The sequence below is a fragment of the Canis lupus genome, chromosome 28, assembly GCF_011100685.1.
Source record: "Canis lupus familiaris isolate Mischka breed German Shepherd chromosome 28, alternate assembly UU_Cfam_GSD_1.0, whole genome shotgun sequence".
Taxonomy (NCBI): domain Eukaryota; kingdom Metazoa; phylum Chordata; class Mammalia; order Carnivora; family Canidae; genus Canis; species Canis lupus.
Window position 1 is genome coordinate 40,677,973 of NC_049249.1, and position 24,791 is coordinate 40,702,763.

The window sequence follows — 24,791 nt, forward strand, 5'->3', positions numbered from 1 at the left end:
ACCGGCTCATGTCACACTCTGGCCAGCGTCCTGGGGATGGGCCGGCCGTGCTCCGTGGTTTGTAAGGTCTGTGGACACGCGGGCTCCCAGCCACAGCCGGGTCTCCCGGGGCGGGGCGCTGCCCTGCGCGGCGCTTTGAGGCAGACACGTGTTTGTAAAGGGCCGCGTTACCGTCTTGTAAGTCCTCACACAGGGAGGCATCGTGCTTCCCGCGGTCGTGTGGACGCGCGCTGTGCTTGTTACCCCCGTGCTGGGCCTCGCGCATGTGTGTGCGGGACCGCTTGTGCGTGTCTGACCTCTTCCTGGGTCTTTCCGGGGGCGCTTGGCGCTTGCTCTTGTGCAGCTCGTTACTGTGGGAGGAGATGCTTCGGGGTGACCCCCATGAGTCGCGACGCCGGGCCCGTGGGGCCCAGATGCTCAGCCTGAGGAGGCCCTGCCGGACTCTCTCCTGGCTCAGGTTGGGTTCAGAGCAGTTTGTTTTTGCTCTTCGCTTAGAATCCCGTCTGTACCGCGTTGTGTAAGGTTTTCTCTGACCATCTGAGGCGGAAATTGAAGAGGCGGCGTGCAGCCAGCGGCCCCCCCTCCGCTCCCCTCGGTGCTCTGCTGCCCCGTCCATTCCTCCCGCCCGGCTCAGGGCCTGCAGCCAGCCGGCCGGCCATCCGGAATGTCGCCATCTCAGGGAGAGCGGTCGTGGATCTCACCGGAACGACCGTGAAGCCATCAGGAACAGACGCCGGGATAGCGAAGTCCGCGTCAGAGGGGGTGTCTCCTTCCCGGGCTGAGAGCAGCTGCTTCGGCCTCGAGTGGAAACAAACTGAGAACCGATGGAGAAGGAGGCATAAAGTGTGTGCACGGGTGTGAGCCCCTGTGCATGCCTGTGTACTCTGCGTGTGGGTGGAGTGTGTGCACGGTGAGTGTGCACTGTGTGTAGTTGTGCATTGAGTGTGCTGTGGGTGTGTTCTGTGTGTGCGGTGTGTGTGTACAGTGTGTTGTGTGTGCTCTCTGTGTGCACCGTGTAGGTTCTGTGTGTGCATTGTGTGTGCTCTGTGTTCTGTGCATACACTGTGGTGTGTGCACTGTTTGTATTGTGTGTGCACTGTGTATGCTGTATGTGTGCACTGTGGGTGTGCACTGTGTATTGTGCGTGCACCGTGTGTGTTGTGCATGTGCCGTGTGTGTTCCATGTGTGCACTGTGTGTGGTGTGTGTGTGTCTGTGCATCTGTGCAGTTGGGTGAGCGTGTGGTCAGGCGGAGACCTAGGAGCCCGGGCAGCGGGGAGGGTGGCCCAGGGGGAGGGTGCGTGTACAGGTTGTGTAGCTCATGCGTGTGGACGAGCACCCTCCTCTCCGGCAGGGGCAGGACTGGATGGCTTCTAGGAGCCCTCTGGCCGTTCCCTGGGGGCCAAGCTCCAGGCCCTGGTGACTCGGGGCTGATGTGGATTTGGGGGGGCCCTGGGTGCTCGGGTGGTGGGAAGGCGGGCGGTGCTGTCCGTGCAGTCCTGGCCGGTCCCCGTACGTGACCACAGCCCTGGAAGCCGCCTGCGCTGCGCCCCTGCCCCGCCGTGACCCCCAGCTGTCGCACTGTGTGTGATAACCGGGGCAGGGCCTTATGGGGGGGCCACCGGCTGAGCGGGAGGGAAGCCCGGCACTTGGGGACCGTGGTGCCTTGTCACCCTGCGCTTCCGCCACCCCCCCAGGGCCGAGGCCGGATCCTCGTGTGTCCCTGAGAACTCGGTGGCCGGGCTGTGGGTCCAGCGCCCTCGTGGCACCCGCTCTAGGCTTGGGGACCGGGCGCCTGGCCCTGCAGCAGCCTGGTGCTGCCCCCCTGCCACGGACGCCACGAGGGGCTGGACGGGCCGCATGGAGGAGGAGGTGAGAAGCAGAGGGCCGGGGCCTTGCAGCCCAGCGCCCTGTGCCTGCCTGCCCAGCTGTGGGTCGCAGGGGCCGCTCCCGGGTGCTGCCGGGTGTCGGGGGACCGGAGAGCACTGTGCCTGCTGCCCGCGGCCCGAGCCAGCCGGAGCTGTTGCGGAGGAGCAGCGCCCTCCGGCCAGCCTGCCTGACCCCTTGTCCTGCTGCCGCCCACGCCAGTTCCACGGGCCCCACTCCTGCCCCCCGCACCCACCCCACCTCCTATTCTCACCCAGACAGGCGGCTCGGCCGTGGCTCTCCCTGCCCCCCAGGGCTCCCTCTGGCTTGGCCTGCTCCGGGGACCCCACCTGCCCGCCCAGGGGACCCCGGCCCTGCGGGCTCCAGGCTGATGCTCTGGCTCTCTGGAGAAGGGGGCTCGGCAGGCACGGGCCCCTCCACTCCCTCGGCCACTGCCCTGCATGCTCCTCCATGGCCAGACTTCACCCCCGGGCACCAGGATGGGGCTCAGGGTCCCGGGGACTGGGGGAGGTTGGTCCTGAGGGGCCGGGGCCTCGCGTGCATTAGAGGCTCCATCTGAGACACACGGCCAGTGTGGACAGACAGGGGGTGGCCTGGGGGGCTCCTCTGGGGCCTCTGGCTTCATCCAGCCAGTGAGGGAGACAGGAAGGGTCTGGACACAGTGAGGCCAGGGCCCCGCCGCCTGGCAGGGCTCCTCCGTGATTTCAGGTCTGTGGCCAGTGGAGCCCCGGCCGTGCACCCCCCCACCCGCCGCGAGCTTCAGGGCCACTTCCAGATGTGCAGGGTGGACCGAATGGGGCAGGGGGGTGAGAAGTAGTGCCAGGGCAGTCCCAGACACCCCAGATGAGGAGTGTCCCGTCCCCTGTGCCCCCTGGCTCCCTGCCTGCCTCCACTCTGGCTGCGCCATCCGTCTCTGCTGGCTCTGCACCCGGGCCCCCCTTGGCCAGTCAGTGTGGTTTGCCTGCTTGCCAGGGTCCTCGGGGTCAGTGGTGCAGGGTCCCCATCGGGCCCAGCGGACTGAGGCTGTTGGAGAGGAGGCAGGACCTCGCCTCCCCAGAAATGGCCTCCCAGCCTGAGGGAACCCATGGCCACAGCCCAACCCAGAGTGCCCGGTTCCAGGGTGGAGTCCCACAGATGCTGAGGCCATGGGCCATGGGGGGCTCAGTGGGGCCCCATGAGCCTCGGGACCACGGGCCTGGGACCACACAGACCTGAGACCCTACGGGCCTGGGACCTCACAGACCTAGGACCCTATGGGCCTTGGACCCCATGGGCCTCAGACCCCATGGGCCTCGCAGCCCACAGACCTGGGACCCCACGAGCGTCAGGACCCATGGGCCTCGGAGCCCACGCTGAGAACTGAGTTTCTGCAGGGGAGGGGCCTCCACGGGTACCGCTGAGCCCCCGGGGTTGGGGCTGCGAGCAGACCGCTTTCTACCTTGGCTGCGTGTGACGTCGTCTTGGGTCTGAATTTCCTAAAGTGACACTGTGGCGTGCTCTGGGACTTAAGGCCTCCAGTGCGTCTGCGGGGGCTCGGGGGAGGCTGCCCTCAGGAGACCCAGCAGGCCCAGGTCGGGTCCCGCCGCTGCACTGAGTCGCGCGGCCACAGCAGGTGAGGTGACCTCTGTCCAGCTGGGCCTCCTTGCGGCGGGGGAGTCAAGTGACGCGTTGTACGGGTCCCGGTTCCCCGGAGCCCCAGACCCGGCAGGAGGTGTGTGTCCGTGTGTCTCTGTCCGTCTGTGGAGAGGGAATGAGTGTACGACCTGGTCTCGCAGCTGCGGGGCTGAGCTGTCCAGAGACCCGCGCCCGGCAGGCTGCGGACCAGGGGGCCCACGGGTGCAGAGGCCGCCCAAGTCCACAGGCCTGAGGGCCCGGAGAGCCGACGCTGGAGACTCCTGTCCGGGGAGCCCGGTCAGCCCACGCCTGAGAGCGGGAGAAGGCCCACGTCCCGGCTCAGGGCAGGAGGTCCCCTCTTGCTCAGCACTTCCGTTCTCGTCACGCCTTCGACTGATCGCACGAGGCCCACCCGCACGGGCTGCATTCGGCTTTACTCGCTTGTGGATTCGGATGCTCGTCTCCCCCGGGAGCACCCTCACCCACTGCCACGCCCCGGGTAATGCCGGCAAATGTCTGGGCGCCGGTGGCCCATCGAGGTCACACGTGACACTAACCCCCGCAGCATTCGCGAGCCCTGGGGCCGCCCCTCACCTGTGACAGGGCCGCGGCCTTCCTCGTGTGCTTACCAGGCAGCCGCGGAGTCAAAGCCGCAGGAGGACACCCGGAGCCGTGTGAGTGTGGGTGGCCCCGAGGGCGAGCCCGGGGTCTCCGAGGGGACAGAGCGGCCAGGGTGGGGGGACAGCCGGGCTGGCGCCGGGCGCGTGTGCGAGGTTATGGGAAGGCCCTGCGGGGAGCCAGGAGCAGGGGAGCCTGGCCAGGGCGTCTATGTCTCGATACTTACCCCCATCGGAGCCTTGGGGGGAAGACCTTGGCCCCGAGCAGAGTGAGCTCCGAGCTCACGTGGACGGGCTCTGGTTTCCGCGGGCCACTCTGGTCTGCGGCCCAGGGAGCAGGGCCCGGGCCGCCCGGTGACCGTGGGGCCGGTGCTCGCCCACCCCCGGGCCGGCGTTCCTGGGTTGTGCGGTTTCCGCGGGCCTGGGCCCTCCCCTGCGCTGCCATCTGCGGCTGGCGCCCGTCCCGGGGGCTCCTCCGACCCCAGGAAGACGTCGTCTCTCCTTTGCCAACAGCTTTCTGTTTCCCGACAGTGGGGATCCCGGCGGGAGTTCCCGGCACAAACACAGATGGCGGGAGCCTGTTCTGCGGGCTCTGTTTTGGCATTAATCACTACGCTGTTTCCTACCCCGCACGTGCGGGTCCGTGCGCGAGTTACGGATGGCGTCCCCCGTGGGCTCCCCAGCGCTGGGCCCGCTCCGCGGCTGTCGGCCGGGTGCCCCCGTGACAGTGCCCTGCTGCCCGCGGGGCCCCCTCGTGTCCTTCCCCCGTCCCGTGCTCGTCGTCGTACTTACGCAGCGAATGCTGCTCGTGACCTTGGTTATCAGCTCATTCCTGTGTTTCGTCGCTGACCCTCAGCGCGGCCCGATGTGAAGGTTCAGTCCATGTCTCCCTCGTCCGCTCCTCACCCCCATCACCCCCATCACCCCCATCGCAGTCTGTGCACCAGACTCCGCCCCCCGGGCCCTGAGCTGCTGGGGGGGCCCACCCTGTGCTACGAGCGCCTCCCACGTCCCCCGTCTCTCCTGCCACCTGGTCTAACCCGCGTTACCGTCCCTGGACCGGGCTCTTCTGTGACCTGTGAGCCCCTCGGGGAGCTGCGTGTGGCAGAGGTGTCCCGGCTGGCTCACTGTGGAACCCCCGCGCGGCCCGTGTGGACGCTCAAGGGGGACCTGGCCCCCAGGACACACTCAGATACGTATTGGCCGCGTGAAGAACCGGATAAATGAACGGCTGCTCATGGAGGCCAGTCTCCCTCAGTCCCCGGGGGTGGGAAGCAGAGTGTTCAGGGTCTCCAGGAGGACCCACATGCTCTGCGACTCCCAGGATGCTCGGATCCCAGCACCGGAACCACCGTGGCTGAGATTTAGGTCAGCGATGTAATCAGGATACGCAGCTGGACCCGGACAGAGTCCGGAGGGGATCCAGAAGCCCATTTCCTGGGGTCTCTGCCTCCCACGGGGGCCGCTGCAGCCGTCTGTGTGCAGCGTTTGTCCAGGGACATCTGTTTGAGACTCGGAGTTTAGGGGTTTTGTTGGGGCCACCCATTTGGGCAGCCCCCATGCGTGGAAATGTCAGGCCCTCAGGAGGAAACAGGTGTTTGCCACAAAGTACGCCCTTTCGTACAAGCCGTCAAGGCCAGTCCACCAGCACCACCTTGTCACCCGGGGACAGTTTCACAGGCGACGCTCCCGAGGCCAGTCGAGGGCTGACCTTGCAGGCTCCGCCCCTGCTCCGCCCTCGCTCTGGGCTGGGGGCCTGGTGGGCAGTGCCCCGTGGGGCCGTGAGACCACGGTCACAGCCACGAGGTGATCTCACACTCACCTGTCTTGTGCTTTTATGACTCCTGCTTCAATGAGCTCGTGGGCTGCAGGGACGGTCAGGAAGTTGGGTCCCAGCCAGAGAAGGGACGTGTGGGGACACCGTTCCCCCCGAGGAGTTGGGCCTGGGGGCAGGAGGCATTTGGGAAGCCTGGAATCCCGAGAGCAGATCCGTGCCTGCGCGTGTGTGTGCGTGTGCGCGTGAGTGTGGGCGCAGAGCTGTGCTCACGGACGAGGGCAGAGAGTCACCCCTCCCGGAGGGAGCAGCGAACGGTGAATGTTAGCAAAGTAGGGCCGGGCCGGCTCAGGAAAGGGAATCAAGTGACCACAGGCGACCAGATGCCGTTGTCTTGTTCCTTCCATTTGGGGGAGTGACTTTTTAGGATTCTGTGTGTTATTTTCAATGAGATGTTTTCTGTTTGCGTGTGTGAGGTTCATGCCGCAGCCGGTTACCGTGTGTCTGGGAGAAGCAGTGCCTGGGGTGGGAGGGCAGGCGGGCAGGCGGGCAGGGCCCCTGGCTCTGGTCGGCCGAGAACTGTGACTTGGCGGGTGCCTGTTCTCCGGGAGCCTCAGCTTTTCTGTCTGCAAAATGGGAGGGCTGGTCCGGCCGGCCCCTTCACCTCTGGGTGCTTTGGGGGGAACCTACTTAGATACGAATCCGATCGAAGGGACAAGGAACAATGCGTCACTAATTGTCCAGAGGTTCCCGCTGGGACGTGTGCGGCCTGGGCCGTGAGTGTGTGTGTCTCCCGCCCGTTACATTTCCTTTCTGCTTTGGGGGGGGCTTCCTACTTAGAAGGTAGATTAGAAACCCCAAACCGAGAGAATCCTCTGCAGCATCTCCTAGACTCGGAACGTGTGGGGTTTCTAACATGTGCGAGCCCAGGGGTCCTGCCCTGGGTGCCCCCCCTCGTCCCCACCCCCACCCCCACCCCAATCCCCCATGTGGAGGAGCCCGAGCTGCTCCTTCATGACCCGTTCCAAGCAGTAAAGGCGGGAGAGGTAAAAGGAAGAATCAGTACCTAGTAGAGGCCTCCTCCCGGCTGCAGAACGGGAGGACGTGGACACTGGGTATCCGGGTGGGCAGCTCCCCCTATGTGGCGAGGGAGGCGCCGTGGCTGGTGCTGGAGCCACTGTGGTCTCACTGTCCACGTGCGGAGCCCACGCTCCATCAGCGCCCTCGCCCGGGGCGCCTCTCCAGACCCCTCACTGCGAGCCTTGCCCCACGAGGGCCTCAGAGGGCTCCCGCTAGAATAAAGCTTTTGTCTTCGCTCTTTTTCAGAAAGGACACGGCACATGGATGAAGCCCGTTTTAAGCCTGAGGTCCCTCGCTGCCGGGTGCTCTGGCCCACAGCCCAGGGACGTCTGCCAGCACTCGGACACAGCCCGACTCCCGGGCGGGAAGTGGCGCTTCCATCGACCCTGCACCCTGGTGGTGCAAGGTGTGTGTGTGTGTGCGCGTGCGCGTGCATGTGCGTGAGTCCCTGTGTATGCACTCGTGCATGCTCAACCAGGAGACGAGATCTTAGCTCTTTTGAGACACCTGGAAGTTGACGTGCTGGGTGGGGACACCTGCAGCCAGGGGAGAATGTGACCGACGAATGGCACAGTATGAAGGGAAAGCAGACTGCGTTTCTGAGGGTCTGGAGGGAGGGCCGCCTGGTCTGCGAGCGTCAGGATCACTTTGTGTCTGCGTCTGAAGACGTGTTCAACTGTGGTGCGGACGACCGACGCCAGACCAGGCTCGATGCCCCAGGTTGAAATCGGGAGAAAGCTTACGGGGTCAGACGGGTCTGCTTCTCCGTAGCGGGGGCGGGATTTCTGCTGGGCAGTGGGGGGTTGCTCCCTTAACCGACACTCGCCCGGGAAGGACCGTCCTTCCTGTGGTCACGAGAGCCGCAGTGACTCACTCACTTGGGCAAGATACGGGCAGGCCCACTGCTTCTCTAGCTGAGGCTGCTGCTGGGGTTTGCAGGTCAGATCCGAGATCTTGTTTCACCCTCTGCATAGTCCTGTCTCATTCCAATGACTCCATCCTCCCGGCACACATTGTGTTCGGAGCTGACTGGCCAACAGTGGCCTTGATAGAGCCTCAAAGCCCCCGCGGGGCTCTGGAGCTGGGTGGAGCGTGTGACGTAGGTGTCCAGAAACTCCGTGTGGGGAGGCGCTGTGGGGTTGTCTCCTGTGGGGACCCAGCAGTAGCAGCCGAACGGGCTGGCCGTTCAGGAGCTGACGATGTGCACTTGAAACCCAAATTCACGTCCCCTGTGTGCATTTGCATCATCATGATTTTGCATGTTGTACATACATGTGTCTGGAGCTCTTCCCAGGCCATCCGCACACTTGCCAGACACTCTTATCACAGCTCTGTAGTCTGAAAAGGGTGTTCTGTGCGGGACAGAGAAGCACGTAGATCTGGACCGGTGCTTGCGTGAAGCTGTTGTTTGAGTGTAAAAGTACATAGTGAAAATGGCTCAGTGAACTAATATTCCATGTACCAAGCTGCATTTGTACCCTTGCCATGTTCCTGTGAGAAGCCCACATGTAGCTGCAATGCCCGTTCCTCTCCTTGGAGATCACTCTTTCTATTCATGTGTCGTAGGCACCTTCTTTTCATCTGATTATAAAATCCAGCATTTCAGGACTGGGCTTTTGCCAAAAAAGCAAGAAAGCAAGAAAGCAAATATGAGCGTTTGTCACTGATTTCCTGCTAGTCCACTGGGCATCTGAAGAATTCAAGTGTGTTAAAATCACAAGGTTTTTTTAAGCCCTGGAGCATGACCTTTATGCTAAACCAGTGGGCTGCATTGAATTTCCTGAAAGTATCTGGGCTCTGTTACTGCAAAAACTCCTCAAACAGAGGAAGTCTGTGTGTCAATGCCACTCTCTCATGGGACAAGAGGAGGGACCAGAAGTTGCCAGAAATGTTTGTTGTGTAAACCAAGATGTGGACATGTGTGCAGCGTAACAATTATCAACACAATCGCACTGTGTACACAATACCCAGAACCACCGATGTTTTCGTTTTGTCTACACTAGAAATCCATGTAAATTGCAGCTCCCTGGTTGACACGGATGTGCGAGTGTGTGCACCTCATTTCCACATTTCCACGGTCTGGAGTCCCAGCTGCTGAAGGGCGGTGGCTCTTCTTCAATAGTGCTCTGCTCTTGCAGAACCCGTAGCCTTCGGGACACCCCGCGTGCCTTACACGGCTTGTCAACACCGCGCTGGATATCAGGAATCGGAGGGTGTGCCGGGAGTGGGTTTGGAGGCATCGTGACGTCAGTCCACACTTACCATCACCCCATCACTGAAACCTTAAGATGGATTGTGTGTTTTAACACAGTAATGGATTTACATTTAGGCTCAGGAAAATCAAGTTGTAAATATGTGTATCAAATCATCTATTTGTTTACTGTATTTTAAAAAGCTTTATTGTAAATTTATGCAAAAATGAACTAGGACTTGTTTTATCGTGGCAACACGCCAGCCAGTATCTGTGTCCTCTGAAGCAGCTCCTTACTAACCACACTCTAAACATGTGATATTCTGTTCCGTGCTAAACAGTATTCACAGGCCTGAAATAGGTTTGTATGGTGGTCAACTACAAAATTTTGCACATATTTTTGTATTGTGATTCCTATGATATATACCAGAGAATTTTTACTCATTTGTAAATTATTGTACAGTTTTAATAAAAAAAAATGTTTTAAATCTTAAGATATCCAAGTTCCGCTCTTCCCAAGGCACTCAAGTCTGGACATAGTGGCTACGCTGGCCACTTCTGTGTTCCGCCTCGTTCTCTGATGCCGTGTTCCACCAGGAAGGGAACCTGGTGCTCCCGCGTGCTGGGGAGGGGAGCCGGGGGTCTTACCCGCAGCCCCCTCCTGCCTCATGCAAAATCGCCTGGAAGATGGGCTCTGGAGCCGCCTGGCCCCACCTGGCTGAGGTCAGCCACCAGGCCGGCTTCCTCCTGTAGCTCTTTACCAAGTGAGACGTGGAAGAGAACACTGAAGTTTAGAAAAGTAAAAGAATTTCTGCGAATGAATGAGGAGGACACTTGGCACCACATTTCACTTGCCTTCGACTTCGCACAGGTAAGAAGAGGCCGTTTTATGGATCGCCTTGGAGGGGGGGTGGAGTGGAAACCAGGGGTGGGCCGGCGGGCGGCGAGTTGCTGGTGTAGCTCTGCAGCGATGCTCCTGCGGCACCCGCGCGTGTCCTCCCGGCAGCTCCCCTTGTCCAAACTTCTATTTCGAAATGGCGGCTGAGAGGACAGAACTCAGAGGCTGCGATGTCGTTTGTCGTTTCCTTAAAAGTCAATCCCTATGCGGTTTGACAGCCGGTCAGACTCCTCCCGTGGCTGTGGCCGTGGCCATGGGCGGGCTGAGTCCCTCTGCCAGTCTCACCCCAGAGCCTCGAACGCCGCCTTAAGTGCGGTCAGGAGCGGCTCTCCTGGGTGCACCCCCCACCGACCCTCCCCACTTGCAAACCTTTTGGGAGTCAGAGCCTCCTCGCGGGGCGTGGGATCCCCTGCGGGCCGGGGCTGTGCCCGGAGCTCCGACATGCAGTGATCTCTTCGGTGCGTGCCCCTGCCCCCTGCCCCCTGCCCTAGGGCGGGAGCCGGGCACCCTGCACTTGGGCTGCACTTGGGCCGCACGAAGGCGCAGGCTCGGCGCGTTCAGCACCCCCTGCGCGGACAGCGCCAGGCCCTCGCGGGCAGGGGAGGGGCAGGGGAGGGGCGGGGAGGGGCAGGGGAGGGGCGGGGAGGGGCGGGGAGGGGGCAGGGGCCGGGCTGGCCCTCCCCAGGCCCCGCTCTCCTCTCCCCCTCCCCGAGGGGCCGGGACTAAGCCACCCTGAGGGTCCCCGGGCCCCAGCCCGCGTTCGGGGTCTCGGCCCGCCTCGTCCTCCGCCCCCTTCTGGGTCTGGGTCCCCCCAGCGCGTCCCCGTATCCGCAGCGTCCGGGCCGCGGGGGGAGCAGCCGCCAGCTCCGGGAGCGCAAACACCGCCCCGCGCTCGGTGCGGCCCGGGCCTCGGATGCAGAGGAGCCCGGGCTCGGCCAGGGGCGTCCTGGGGGGAGTCGGGCCCCGCGGCCCCGGTTCGGTCCCGGGCGCTGGGTGCTCCGGGTCACCCGGGAGGCGGCGGCGGCCGCGGGGCAGGGGCGAGGCCGGGCCCGGCAGGACTGCGCGGGGCTCCCCGTCCTGGTTCCCCTGGTTCCCGGGGCGCAGAGCCCCTCCCTCCCCACCCCGCGCAGCGCGCGTCCGCGGGTGCGGCGGGGCCCGGGGCGCAGGGATCCGGGGAGCCGCCGGGTCCCCAGGGCGGCCGGGGCGGGGCTCGGATGCGAGGGGGCGGGGCGGGGCGGGGCGGGGGGCGGGAGCCGAGGGCCCGGGGGCGGGGGCGGGAGCCGAGGGCCCGGCGTGCTCGCACTCGGACGCCCCGCGCCCCCGCGTACGCCTCGGGGCTCTGCGCGCCCCCGCCCGGGACCCCCAGGCCGCCCCGCGGAGCCAGGCCGCGGCCGCAGGAGGAGCAGGATGTCGTTCCAGGGCAAGAAGAGCATCCCCCGGATCACGGTGAGCCCGCGCCCTCCCCCCCGCCCGCCCTCCCGCCGCCGGGGCTCCCGCGAGCGCCCCCCGCACCCCTGCCCGGCCGGGCCGGCTCCCCGGGACCTCGTCCGCGCCCGGGCCTGCTCCCCAGGGCGCTCAGGCGCCTCTCCGCGCGGTGCACGGGCGCCCGGCCTGGGGGGGGGGGGTGCGGACTCGGTCCCGGGGCCCCGCGGGGTCGGCGGCGGCCGCGCCTTTGTTGGCACCGCGGAGGGGCCTGGGCGCCCCCGATGCTGTCCCCGCGCGCGCGGCCGCCTGGCCCCGGACCCGCCGCCGCGCTGCGAGCTCTTTGTCCGAGACAAAGCGGCTCGGCCCCCCCTAGCTCAGCCTGGGCCCCCGAGGCCCGCACCCCCACCAGCCGCGGCCGGAGCCCCCAGGGGGGCAGCGCCCAAGGTGACCGCGAGGGCACCCCGCAGCCCCGGCTTCAGGAGCAGAGGCCCCCAACGACAACCACATGCAGGGGGGCTGCGGGAGGTCACAGTCCACCCTGCTCTGCCAGGGAAACAAAGCGGCCCCTTCCAGGGGGCCTGGGCCCGGGGAGGCCGCGAGGGAGGCCGCGAGGGAGGCCGCGAGGGAGGCCGGGAGGGAGGCCGGGCGGGAGGCCCAGGCGCCGGCTGCTCAGGGGCAAGGGGCACCTGTTGGGTCTCGGGCTGAGACCGGACTGGGGAGTTGACCTCAGGAGAGGGCGTGGGTTGGTGGCTTCACTTCCTGAGATGCTCGGGGAGGAAGGAGGCCCTGTCCTTTCGGTGCAGGGCTGTCTCGGGGTCCAGCTGGATGTGGGAAGCCTGCCAGCCGCGTGCGCAGGGTTGGGGTCGGTGGGACGGCCTTGCTTGTTTAGGAAACTTCCACCCTCATCGTGGTGGCCATAGCACTTCATCCCCGCTGCACTTCTCTCTGGGCTCCAAACCCAGGAAGGTTTCCAAAGTCTGAGTTCAGGGGCCTGAAAAGGGGAGGAACGTCCAAGAGTAGGGGACACATGGACCACGGGTCTCTTCCTAACTGGGGGGCGATGGGGGGGCACGGGGACCACAGGTCTGTTCTGCCCACAGCCTTCCCCCTTCTGGCTGGGGTTCCCTTGGGCTTATCTGAGATCGAGTCGGTCCACTGGGCGGCTGCCTGTGGCCTGTGGCAGTGTGTCAGCTGGTGTGGACGGCGGGTGGTGGTCTCACTAGTGAGTGGGCACACGGACGTCGCAGGAAGGCTCCCGTGCAGCGGCTGTGTGTCGCCTCGTGGGGCTCCTGCTAATCTCCCGGCATCAGGCTGGAGTGTGAGGAGCGTCGGCCCCAGGCTGCAGCCCTGGCCTGGGCCCGGGTGGACACTTGGGAGCCCCGGGCAGGGGGCCAGCCGTCCCCGGGAGGCCCACCTGTCTTTCCTGGCCAGGCGGGTCAGAGCGTATGAGGCCCGAACACGGGGCCGGGAGGTAGGGCTGCCGAGCCAGGTTCCATCTAGGGCGTCCTGCATTCCGCGTCCCTGCTCGGTTTCCATTCTTCTCCCCCTGATTCTCCCCTGGGTCAGACCAGCAACCCGACGACCGTGCCGTGTTCCAGGTGCGCTGCCGCCCCTCCCCGCCATTAGGTGGGGTTCCTAGAAGTGGGTTTACGGCTGCCAAGCGCTGATCACCCACCCTCGGTGCCATGGGGTGACCCACCAACGGCTGGCCTCACTCGCTGGCCCTTGGTCCACCCATGCGGACACCCTCCCGGCAGCAGCACGGCCTGTGGTCACCCCGATGCCTTCCTGGCCCTTCACCCCACAGCCCGTCCATCAGCAGCCCCTGCCTACCCGGCTCCCAGCCTCTCTGGCCCCCGTCTCTGCTCGTCCCCCGGATTCCAGCCCGAGGTCCCCATCTCACCTGCGCAGGCTCACCAGGCCCCGGCTACCACCCCATTTCCATCCTTGAACACCACTTTCTACTTCTCACACCGACCAATGTGATGAACAGGCCGTGCTCAAGCCCCTGCTTAAGCCCCCACCGCCGAGGGGGGCACCCCAGTCCCACCACATCCCACCTGCTCCAGGCTCTCGGCCCCTCACCCTCCCTTCAGAAGATTCCGCCCCAGTTTCCCCTCGTGTCCAGTATCAACTCAAGCTCCTGCCCCAGGCCCTTTGCATGGGCTGCTCCTGGGCCTGGACCACGGCCCCGGGCCGCTGCATCCCCAGCCCCTCCAGTGGGCCCGTCTCTGTCCTGAGCAGCCCTGCCTCCTCGCCCATCACCCTGTGACGTCACCGTCTTTGTGCTCGTGATTTGTCTCGGTCTGCCATGGCTTTGTGTGACTTCCCGGCCTTGTCTGCCTCCCTGTGCTGGGACGCACCGCCCCCAGGGGTAGGGGCCCTGCCGGCTGGGGCGCTGCTCTAACCCCCCCGTTTGGCCGCACAATTCTGCTGTGAGCCGACTCCAGTTGCCCCTCCGGGAGCCGCCTGTGTGGGCGGAGGGGGGGACCCTCCCGGTCAGTGTGGGATGACGTGATTGTGTCCCCTCTCGGCTCAGCCCGAGCTCTGGGACTTAGGCGCTGACATGGAATGCACGTCATTGCTTTGCTCTCACATTGGCCCCCGTGGGTCGCTGTGGCCCTGGCGGGGTTGCACGGCCTGCCCGGCGGGTGTGGGACCCGCTCGGGTCCGCGGGAGCTGCCCACGTGCCGCTCTGCCACCAGGGTGGGGGACAGCAGACAGCGCGGGCTCCTGGGTCACATCTATACCCACGCGTTGTGCCTGAGGGTTTCCAGCATGATTCCCGGGTCAGAAGCTACAGGAACGATGTTGACAAACTCAGTTTGGAGAAAACTTATCTGTTTTTCATTTGTTTCCAATAGAGCGACCGCCTTTTGATCAAAGGTGGGAAGATCGTCAATGATGACCAGTCCTTTTACGCCGATCTGTACGTGGAAGATGGTCTGATAAAGTGAGTTTCTGCCTCAGATATCTGCACAGGTCACCTGTGCGCACGTTGGTCACCCCGTATGCACAGGTTTACTTTTGGGTAAAATCCACCTCAATTTTTTTTTTTTCCCTTTTCCAAAACCCAGTTCTAGCCCAGGCCTTTATGACAACGGAGCTCGCCAGCTAGGGGCGGGGTCTCGCTAGCAGGACCTGTATTTGTTATCACAGCTTCAGGACGATTGGGGGCTCACAGTGGGCGCTCAATAAACACTTACTGGCCGCACCTGTTAGCTCGTCTGCTGCTGTCAGGCAGCTCCAGCCCCTAGTCTGGAAGGGGCACCTAGTCGGTGCGGCAGCCGGAAGCCCAGGTGGACGTCGCCGGGGCAGGCACGCGGGCCCAGGTGGGACCTTCGCGCGACCGTCGTGAGCCCCTGGCCAGGGTGTCATGCTCTCTGACTGTCCCCGGGGGCCGGGCTGGGGAGGTCTTGGCCCCACCACCCTTCCCCTCAAGGGGCCCGAGCCCGCACTCTGTTCCAGGCTCTGCAAACAGTGAAATCTTGTGTTGCTTTCAGACAAATCGGAGAGAACCTCATTGTCCCTGGGGGCATCAAGACGGTGGATGCCCACGGCCTGTTGGTCCTGCCGGGCGGGGTGGACGTGCACACGAGGCTGCAGATGCCCGTCCTGGGCATGACCCCAGCAGATGACTTCTGCCAAGGGACCAAGGCCGCGCTGGCGGGAGGGACCACCATGATCCGTGAGTGTCTCCCGCGTGCCGAGCGTCCGCCTCCTGCCTTGCCCCGTTGGCCGGGTGTGTGTGTTGCGGGAAGAGCCTGACGCTAGGACGCGTTCTGGGGGGCTTGGGGCCTATTTCCCTTCATTACCCTTCAGTCTAGGAGATCCTTGCATATTCCCTGGTTACCGCCGTTCACACTGCGAGTCCTCCTGCCGCGGCCAGCTCCGCAACGCTCCTGGGGCTTCCGCGGGAGCACGTGGGTGTGTGCCCGGGACCTGATTGTGTCCTGGGAAGCTGGCAGCTGGCCAAGGACCAGGTTTTCAAAACTGCCTTTTGCACAAGCGAGGGCCATGTTGTCCGAAACAGGCACGTTTGCTCCTGAGCCTCTGGCGCTTGGTTTGCACAAAGTTCCTGCCCGGGGCCAGAAGGGGGCTGTGTGCTCTAGGAAAAGAACAAGAGGCAGTTACGGTGCCGCATCAGGTTGCCCCTGGTTCCCGCAGGAACCTTCACCGCGCGGCCCGGCAGGCAGGCCCCCCGCAGCGTGCCAGGCGCACTGGCTTGCCCCTGGGGAGCTCCACTGGTAGGCTCAGAGCCCGGACCTGACCCAGCCCTGGTCTCGCGGCCTTGAACGCCGCCAGCTCCACGGTGCCGCACGGGCATCTCTGCTGTGGTCCAGCCCCGGCCTGATGCACCTGGCCTGACGCACCTGGCCGAGCCTCGGCGCCGCCCCGTTCTAGCTGTTTGGCTCCAGGTAACTCCGCTAACTGTTAGAAGTCCCGTTTTGCTGACCTCCTCAGAAGGTTGTGAGGGTGATTTTGTGCACACGAGTTGCTGGGCCGTGCCTGGTGCACGGTGCATCCTGTCCCTGCTGCCACCGGAAGGGCCGTGCTGGGAAATCTGGGCTTCTGCACAAGTGACATTTCGCCGTGGCCAGAATCGTGCGTCGGTTTGGCTCACTCAACCACAAGGCAAAAAAAAAAAAAAAAAAAAAAAAAAAAACAGCCAACAATGGTCCATTTTTCAGTTTGACGAAGGAGACTGGCCATTGTTGGCCGCTGCTCATGCTCATCCCTGGTGGCCAAGGCCAGCGGGACACCTCCGTGGCCGTCACCTGCTCGTGCCAGAGCCGGGGCGTCAGACAAGCCGGCCGGGTGGGTGGCACCCCCTCCGCGGGGTCCTGGGCGTGAGATCGGAGCTGCGGGAAGCACGGGGCCCCCGTGAGGGGTGCACTGGGGGAAGGCCCAGCGTTGGCCGGTGACCCCTGGGTGCGTGTGGCCCGCGTTGGCCACCCCGCCTCGGAGCTCTCTCCCTGCACCCGGGAGAGGCCGTGAGCTGTTTGGACCTTGGACCTGAAGCCGGGTGAGGGACGTGAGGGTGCAGTGGCCGTGCCCTCCTGGTTCCCCGGGCGGGGGGCTGTTGAAGTGCACATGGTGAGGCGCCAGCAGGGGAGCCAGCCCTGGAAAGCGGCTCCCGCCCCCCCCCCCGCTGCTCCCCACGGGCCTTCCAGGTGCGCCTCCCTCATGCAGACCCCCGTGCGGGAGCTTAGCGCCCTACGCGCCCCCGTGCTCCCTGGGCTGCCCGTGTCCGGCGCGGGGTGGCTCGAGTCCCGCCTCGCCCTGGCTGCGCGTCGAAGGCCGGCGGCCGGGGGCGAGGACGCTGACAGAGCCGGTGGGCAGGTTCCCGGGAGCAGCCGGTCACTTGGGAACAGGAGCCCTGGAGGCCAGGGTGGTTCCTGGGGGCCGGGGGGCACTCGGCTGACCGCGCCGCCCCCCGCAGTGGACCACGTGTTCCCCGACGCGGGCGTGAGCCTGCTGGCGGCCTACGAGCAGTGGCGGGAGCGCGCGGACAGTGGGGCCTGCTGTGACTACTCCCTGCACGTGGACGTGCCCCGCTGGCATGAGAGCATCCGGGAGGAGCTGGAAGCCCTGGTCAAGGACAAAGGTGAGGGCGTCCCCCGACACTGGCGGGGTGCCGGGGCGCGGGAGGGCCGAGGAGTCCGGGCTTCCCTGGTCCCGCTTCCCCCGGGCCCCTGGCCGCGCGGGGCTCTGCACCCGTGTGACCCCGGCGGTCGGGGTGGCCGGGAGGGGGGAGGTTGGACAAGCGGAAGGTCTGTCCTACTTCCAGAGGACCCAGGCGAGGAGGTGGCGGGCCTCTGTGTGAGAGATGCGCCCCGTAACCGTCCCTAGCCGTATCCCAGTCCCGTCACCCGCCGCGGGCCAAGGATGAGGGCCACCCGGGTCCTGGCGTCTGAACGCTCTCAAACCCGGTTTTCGGAGTGGCCTGTGCTGGAACAAGCCGGCCTACACCCAGGGCTTACTCTACCAGCCAAAGTCCTGAGCGGTTCATAGCGGTGCAGAGCGGACCCGAGTTAGTGACTAGGACCAGACCCCGTGGGCGAGGAGCTCGGGGAGCAGCGGAGGCTCCCGGGCGTCTGACCGACGGCAGGCCGAGCGCCCGGGCCCCTCTCGCCTCTCCTGCAGGTGTGAACTCCTTCCTGGTGTTCATGGCGTACAAGGACAGGTGCCAGTGCACGGACGGCCAGGTGAGCGCAGGTGTGAGGGGAGGGGCCCGGGGGCTTCCGGCTGCCGGCCCGAGGGACGCGGCCCCACGCGCCTGGTGCGCTGTCTTCCCAGATGTACGAGATCTTCAGCATCATCCGGGACCTGGGAGCCCTGGCCCAAGTGCACGCGGAGAATGGGGACATCGTGGAGGAGGTGCCGGGCCGGCTGCCTGCGGGGCGGGCGGGGCTGGTGTGCAGACACGCAGGTGTGAGCGCCCGAGGGAGGGAACAGTGCACACGGGCTGGCGAGCGGCGTCCCGGAGTCCGTGGTCGAGCAAGCACGAGCGCGGGAGCCCGGGGGGCGTTTGGCTCTAACACAGATTATTCCGTGATCATCACGCTTCTTATCAGAAGTTCCCCAGAACCAAAGTGTTGCTTTTGGGGGGACTGAGACAGGGGTTCCCGGTCCTCCTGCCCTGTGCATGGGGCCCCCGGAGGCTGTTCCTTCTGAGCGCAGCTGCTGGTCCCACACCTGCCCTCGGGCCCTGGCCTGTGGGGTGGGCACCCCCAGGTGCAGGCGCTGCGGGGTACCTTGGGGGCTGGGGGGCTCCTCACACAGCAGCAGCCCCACATCGCCACGAGGGCATCGTGGTTAGGAGGACGCAGTGGGTCCCGCTCAGTGCGCAGGCGGTGCGCAGGGCACGCCAGGAAGACACCCCCCAGTGTTGAGGGTCTCGTTACTGGGTCTTTGGGGCCCGGAAGCATTCTGCTTCTCCCCCATTCTTCACGGGGAAGCTTGGCATCCACGTCTTCGTTTATGCACGAGGCGGCTCAGACTCATGGCTCAGGGTCATCCGGGGCAAAAGCTTGGGGGGGGCAGGGCCCCCAGCACTCCCCGGGCGCACCCCCTGCCCCCAGTGGAACACACTGCGGCCGGCAGGGTGCTCTCTCCAGCCCCGTACCTCACCTGTGATTCAGGGAGCTGGGGTCCCCCTGACCAGACCCACTGTGCTCCTGCACCCTGAGTCCTCTGGTTGGTGATTCTGGGGCGCCTGGCTCCCATGAAACGTGGGGGGGTCAAGGCATATCTCGGGGGGCATGACTCACGGGAGAGATCAGGAGTCAGGACTCGTGAGAGATTGCGGGTCAGGACACCAGGAGATGGGGGGTCAGGGCTCACGAGAGGGGGGGTGGTCAGGGCTCATCTGGGGGATCAGGGCTCACAGGATGTGGGGGGTCAGAGCTCACAGGAGGTGGGGGGTCAGGGCTCATCTTGGGGGGCAGGACTTACATGAGAGATTGGGGGTCAAGGCTCACGGGATATGTGGGGGGGTCAGGGCTGATCCCAGGGGTCAGGGCTCATGGGAGGGGTGGGGGGTCAGGGTTTCCGGGAGTTGGGGGTCAGAGCGCTCTTGGGGGTCAGGGCTCCAGGAGGTGGGGGGTCAGGATGCTTCTTGGGAGTCAGGCCTCCGGGAGTTGGGGGGTCAGGGTGCTTCTCAGGGGTCAGGGCTCCAGGAGGTGGGGGAGTCATGCTCCCGGGAGGTGGAGGGTCAGGGCCCCCGGGAGGTAGGAGGGTCAGGGCTCATTTTGGGGGCAGGACTTACATGAGAGATTGGGAGTCAGGGCTCACGGGAGGGGTGGGGCGGGTCGGAGCTCACGGGAGTGGTGGGGGGTCAGGGCGCTTCTCGGGGGTCAGGACCCGTGGGGGGTCAGGGTTCACGGGAGGTGAGGGGTCAGGGCTCATCCTGGGGGTCAGGGCTCCCGGGAGGCGGGGGTCAGGGCTCATCCCGGGGCGAGGTCTGCTTGCATCACAGCCAGACGGAGGCGCTGCGCCCCGCCTGCACCCGCCTGAGCGTGTGGCCCCGGGTTATGCAGGAGCAGAAGCGGCTGCTGGAGCTCGGCGTCACCGGGCCTGAGGGCCACGTGCTCAGCCGCCCCGAGGAGGTAGGAGGACGCCGCTGCCCTGGGCAGAGCCTGACCCGCGCGGGGCGGGGCTGTGACTCGTCCTCTGGGAGGCTCGAAGCAACGGGCCCTACCCCCTCTGGGCTCGGTCCCCACGACCACGGTGGCCCCCAGGCCTTGCCCAGAGGGACGGGCTCTGGGTCCACCCACCACCCGGGCCGAGCGCCGGGCTGGGTCCTCTGTCACGCACGGCAGCCCCTCTGGGCCCAGGGTCCCTGGGGGGCGGTCAGGAGGCCCCGGGGCCCTGGCCCGGCCTGAGCGCCCCTGTCCCCAGGTGGAGGCCGAGGCTGTGTACCGCGCCGTCACTGTCGCCAAGCAGGCCAACTGCCCCCTGTACGTCACCAAAGTGATGAGCAAGGGTGCGGCCGACGTGGTCGCCCAAGCCAAGCGCAAGGGTGAGTGCCAGGCCCGGGTCCCCAGACGCTTGCTGGGGGGGGGGGGGGGAGTTCTCTCTGGGGGTCAGGGGTCACGCTCTCAGGAGCTGGGCTGGGTAAACTGAGGCTCAGCGCAGGGCAGGCTCGACAGAGGCAGCGGCCCACCTGGCCTCTTGGTGGTGGGGGTCACAGGCGAGGGCCCCAGGAGCGTGGCCTCTGGGAGGTGCAGGTGCTGGTCCCTCTCTGGGGGCCCAGTCTCCTGTCTCGTCGGGGTAGCACCTGCTCCCCAGGTGCCTTGAAGCAAGAGGCCTGTCAGCCCTGTTTGTTCAGACGTGACGGCCGGTCCCCGTGTGTGTCACGTACGTGCACCTGTGCCGTCTCTGCGTGTGAGGGCGCCCCGGACTCTGTGCCATGGAACTTGGCCCCCAGCGGGAGCCCCACATCACTGCTCGCCGTGCACCTCTGTGCCTGTGGAGCTGGGTTGCACGCCCTGCGGGCTGGGGGGCCTCTGCCCATAGAGCAGCCCAGCTGGGGGGCAGGGGGTGCACAGGAGACCCCGGGGTCCAGGGGATGGGCCTCAGAGGGCAGAGGCAGGCCGAGCTGATCCCGTCGCCCTGCCGCCACGGCCTGGCTGCGTCCCCAGCAGGCCTGACCTCCGGCAGCCATGTGAGGGACCGGGGTCTGCAGAGGGCCCCCCACCTGGGGAGGTCCAGGCGCCCCAGAAGCTGGAGACAGGCTGTCCAGGGTCGGGAACATGCGGGGCAGCTGGGGGTCCCCACCCCCGGGTTCTGGGGGGCAGGCAGGCGGCCCAGGGGAGCCTCTCACGCGTCTCCCTGCAGGGGTGGTGGTGTTCGGGGAGCCCATCACTGCCAGCCTGGGCAGCAACGGCTCCCACTACTGGAGCAAGAACTGGGCGAAGGCCGCGGCCTTCGTCACGTCCCCCCCGGTCAGCCCGGACCCCAGCACTGCCGACCACCTCACCTCCCTGCTGTCCAGGTAGGAGCCGCCCCCAGCGCCCCCGGTGCCCCCGCCCTGGCCCGTGAGCTCCCCCGCGGGCAGCCCCGGCCTCTGTGCAAACCCAGGCCCAGGGCCCCCCGGGCAGAGCCCCTGCTGCACCGGCCCCTCCCCGTGCCCCACACCGAGGCGGCCGCGCTGCCCTCCTGGACTCCCCCACCCGGGGGCTGTGCTGGCCTGTGGGGGGGGGCAAAGCCGACCGGCCTCTGCTGGCTCCGGAGAGTCAGGCCACCGTGCGCTCGTCTGACCCTGGCTTCTCTCAGCGGGGACCTGCAGGTGACCGGCAGCGCCCACTGCACCTTCACCACCGCCCAGAAGGCCGTGGGCAAGGACAACTTCACGCTCATCCCCGAGGGCACAAACGGCATCGAGGAGCGCATGTCTGTGGTCTGGGAGAAATGTGTGGTGAGCAGCGTGGGGAGCCGGTTGTCCTCCACGCGCCCCGGCAGGGGAGGCCGCTTGACCAGCAGACACGTGGGACAGAGGGCAGCGTGTGTGGCCCCGGGCGTGGGTCCCCCAGCCCTGCCATCCAGGGCTCCCCAGACGTTGGGTCCTGGTGCCCCTGGAGGAGGCCCCGGCCCTCCCCCGATTCCCGTCACCTGCAGGAGGCACCCGGGGGGTGGGGCCCCTGTGTCCCCTAGGCTCCCCGAAACGCCGGAGATTTCCCAGGCTGCCCGCACCCCCAAACTCCAGCCCTGGCCCCGGGTCCCCCGGGGGGACCGTCCCGTCCTTCAGGGGACACCAGCACCGTCAAAATGTCAGCACTGACCGACTCGCACAGCGGGCACGCCTGAGAGGGCCCCTGGGTTCCCAGGCAGTGGCGCCCTCGTGGGCGCGCGGTTCTTGCTGCGAGGGGGACGTGGGCCGCTGTCCACACAGAAGCCTGGAGCCCGGCCCCCGGGGGTCGTCAGGACGAGCGATACCCGCCCCCCATCAGCTTGGCTGTCTTGCTTCCCAGGCCTCCGGGAAGATGGACGAGAACGAGTTTGTGGCTGTGACCAGTACAAACGCAGCCAAAATCTTCAACGTGTACCCGAGGAAGGGGCGCGTGGCTGTGGGTTCCGACGCTGACCTGGTTATTTGGAACCCCAAGGCCACGAAAATCATCTCCGCCAAGACTCACAATCTGGTAAGAGACGCCTGGTCCCTAAGTCAGGGTCAGGGTCAGCGCGCGGGGGCCCTAGGGACGTGCGCCGCACACCTGCCGCACACCTGCCCCCCCTCGCGGGACACTCCGCCCTGGTAGAGGCTCATCCGAGTGCCCTCGGTCCAGAGCACCAGGGCTCAGGGACCCGCACCGCGGGCTGTGGCCACTTCCTTCTGAATTCCGGCCCCGCCGAGGTGACCAGTTCTGGCCGGAGGTCCTAGAACGGGCCTCCGAGGACGCCGGGCGGCCTGCCGTGGGCTGAGGGGCGACAGGCTCGGTGCCACGGTCCAGGCCCTGCGCCCTGTCTCCCCAGAACGTGGAATACAACATCTTTGAAGGCCTCGAGTGCCGAGGAGCGCCCACGGTGGTCATAAGCCAGGGCAGGGTTGTGCTGGAGGACGGGAACATGTTCGTCACCCCGGGGACCGGCCGCTTCATCCCCCGGAAGACGTTCCCCGACTTCGTCTACAAGAGGATAAAGGCGCGCAACCGGGTGAGCCTGAGGCAGGCGGCGGAGGCTGCCGTCCTTGGGCCTGGTCGTGCCCGCGAGGCTTCTCGCCGGGTGGGCCCCGCCTGCTGCGCACCTGTGAGCACACACGTGTAGCTGGGGGGGTGTTGGCACCGCAGGTGCCCCCGGGGGGAGCCCGGCCCCCCTCACGCCCAGCCCCTCGGCCCGCAGCTGGCGGAGATCCACGGCGTGCCCCGCGGCCTCTACGACGGGCCCGTCCACGAGGTGATGCTGCCTGCCAAGCCGGGCGGCAGTGCCCAGGCCCGCACCTCCTGCCCGGGGAAGGTCTCGGTGCCCCCCGTGCGCAACCTGCACCGGTCGGGGTTCAGCCTGTCTGGTGAGTGGGGCCGGTGGGGGCTCCCCTGGGCTCACAGGTACCAGGGCCCCCGCAGACGGGTGGTGTGGGGACGTGGGGTGGGGCCCGGGGTGTGGGCCAGTGGGGAGACCCCGACCCGCCCCAGCGTCTGCCCCAGTGAGGCCGCGGTGACGCCACCTTCCATCAGCCACGCTGAGCCCCGGGTACGGGGGGGGGGTGTCTCTGTGGGGAGCCCCGCCAGCCCTAGAATTGCAGGTGAGGCGCATCATTGAGGAGTCTGTGAGCGCGGGGACGGCCTGGGGGGCTCGGGTGGCTGCTGGGCCTCTGCTCGGGGACCTGGCTGCGCTTCCAGCCCGCTGTGACCGGCTCTCCTGCGAACCAGGGCCAGGCCCGCTTCCCGCACCCGACGGCCCGGCCCGGCCTCCCCGACCCAGGGACACCCAGGCCCGGAGCCTGTCCCCTTGAAAGCCAGGGTCCTCTTACAAGGGGGGGCAGCCTTCTCCGGTCACGGGCCGGGACCCACAGGCGGGAGGAGCAGCCTGGCCCCCACTGCTCTCCTGGGGCAGCCTCGTCCCTGCACCGGGCCGTTGCGGGTTGGGGGGCGCAGGGGGCTCTGTGGGTGTAGCCAGCACGTCCCCGTCCTCCTCACAGGGTCCCAGGCCGACGACCACATTGCCCGGCGCACGGCCCAGAAGATCATGGCCCCCCCCGGCGGACGCTCCAACATCACGTCTCTGTCTTAGGGGCCCCGCGGGGCTCGGGGCAGCGGCTGCGGGGGACCCCGCTCCTCACGGAGCTGTCCCTCTGTCACACTTACCTGAAAGGTGCTTGGCCTCCCTCCCCCCCCGAGCCCCCCCTTTTGGGGTCCCCGGTCCTGAAGGAGGAGCCCGTGCAGCGAGAGGGGTGTCACTGCCAGGCTGAGGAGGCTGGACGCGGTGGCGGGTCACCCGGCGGCTCTCAGGACAGCCCGGGGCTGCAGGGCGGCCGCCCGGCCAGGGCCCAGAGGACCGGGTGTGCAGCAGGCCGGGCCGCCCTCCCCGCGGTGGTCACCGCCCCCGTCCGCCCAGCATGGGGAGCCCCCGGGAGCTCGCCCCTGCCCCAGAGCCGGTGACGTCAGGGACCCTCGGAACTTAGCGAAAGGCGGCCTCGTTTGTCCGTTTGCCGAGGACCAGACTCCCGCTCCCGTAGCCCGCGTCCGGGGAGCCTTAGGATCCTTTAGTGGAGATGCCTCCTCTACTAGGCCGCGCCCCGGTAGTTGACTAGAGCAGCAGTTTGTGCATCGAGGACACCTGTAGCCAGGAACCTGCATGCCACCCACAGCGCGGCGGCCCGAGTCGGGTCAATTAAAGGTGTCTGGGTTAGAAGCTGCTGGCGTGTGGCCCCTGACTTCTCCGCCCCTGCACCGCCTTCTCACCAGGGGTTGACGCGCGGGGGACACTTTGGGGGGCTCAGTGACCTCGGGAACACCGGGGCTGGCTGCACGGCTGGCCCCCCAGGGATGGCCCGGGTCCGGCTGCGGGCAGAGCAGACACAGGGGCCCCAGGCCAGCCGGCCAGACACAGCCACGGGGCTGCTGGGGTGACCCCGGCCGGAGGGTCAGAGGCGAGGCTGGGGCTGCAGGGGCCCCACCCACAGACGCGAGCCCTGGCCCTGCGCCCTCAAGGCGGAGCAGCCCAGGGTTTTGGCCCAGAAGGAACTGCCGGGCTGGCCGGGCCCCACCTGCTTCATGGAAGTGGTGCTAGTTGCGCCCCCAGCGGTGGGAGGTGCCCAGAAGGGCGTGTGTCCCCAAGAGCAGGGCGTTGATGGTCACTGAAGGCG

The 24,791-nt window shown here is 66.4% G+C and overlaps 2 protein-coding genes across 12 annotated transcripts in view; both read left to right on the forward strand.

The window, feature by feature from the left end:
• Positions 1-9,656, forward strand: part of JAKMIP3 (Janus kinase and microtubule interacting protein 3) — a 97,378-nt gene extending 87,722 nt beyond the window's left edge. For all 10 annotated transcript variants that reach the window (XM_038579155.1, XM_038579156.1, XM_038579154.1 and 7 more), the window contains one exon: positions 7,218-9,656. The gene's annotated coding sequence lies outside the window, so the exon portion shown is untranslated. The remainder of the gene's footprint in view (positions 1-7,217) is intronic.
• Positions 9,657-9,964: 308 nt separating this feature from the next.
• On the forward strand, positions 9,965-24,337 carry DPYSL4 (dihydropyrimidinase like 4). Of its 2 annotated transcripts, none has more exons than XM_038579170.1 (14): positions 9,965-10,033; positions 14,350-14,438; positions 14,989-15,173; positions 16,929-17,093; positions 17,633-17,694; positions 17,786-17,866; positions 19,528-19,596; positions 19,889-20,009; positions 20,828-20,984; positions 21,266-21,407; positions 21,961-22,131; positions 22,463-22,642; positions 22,829-22,994; positions 23,625-24,337. In XM_038579170.1, the coding sequence occupies exons 1-14, from the start codon at positions 9,980-9,982 to the stop codon at positions 23,714-23,716; spliced, it is 1,734 nt and encodes a 577-aa protein (XP_038435098.1). In that variant the 5' UTR covers positions 9,965-9,979; the 3' UTR covers positions 23,717-24,337. The 2 variants fall into 2 exon arrangements, with proteins under 2 accessions (XP_038435098.1, XP_038435099.1); XM_038579171.1 differs by lacking the exon at positions 9,965-10,033 and adding an exon at positions 11,363-11,506.
• Positions 24,338-24,791: the final 454 nt, after the last annotated feature.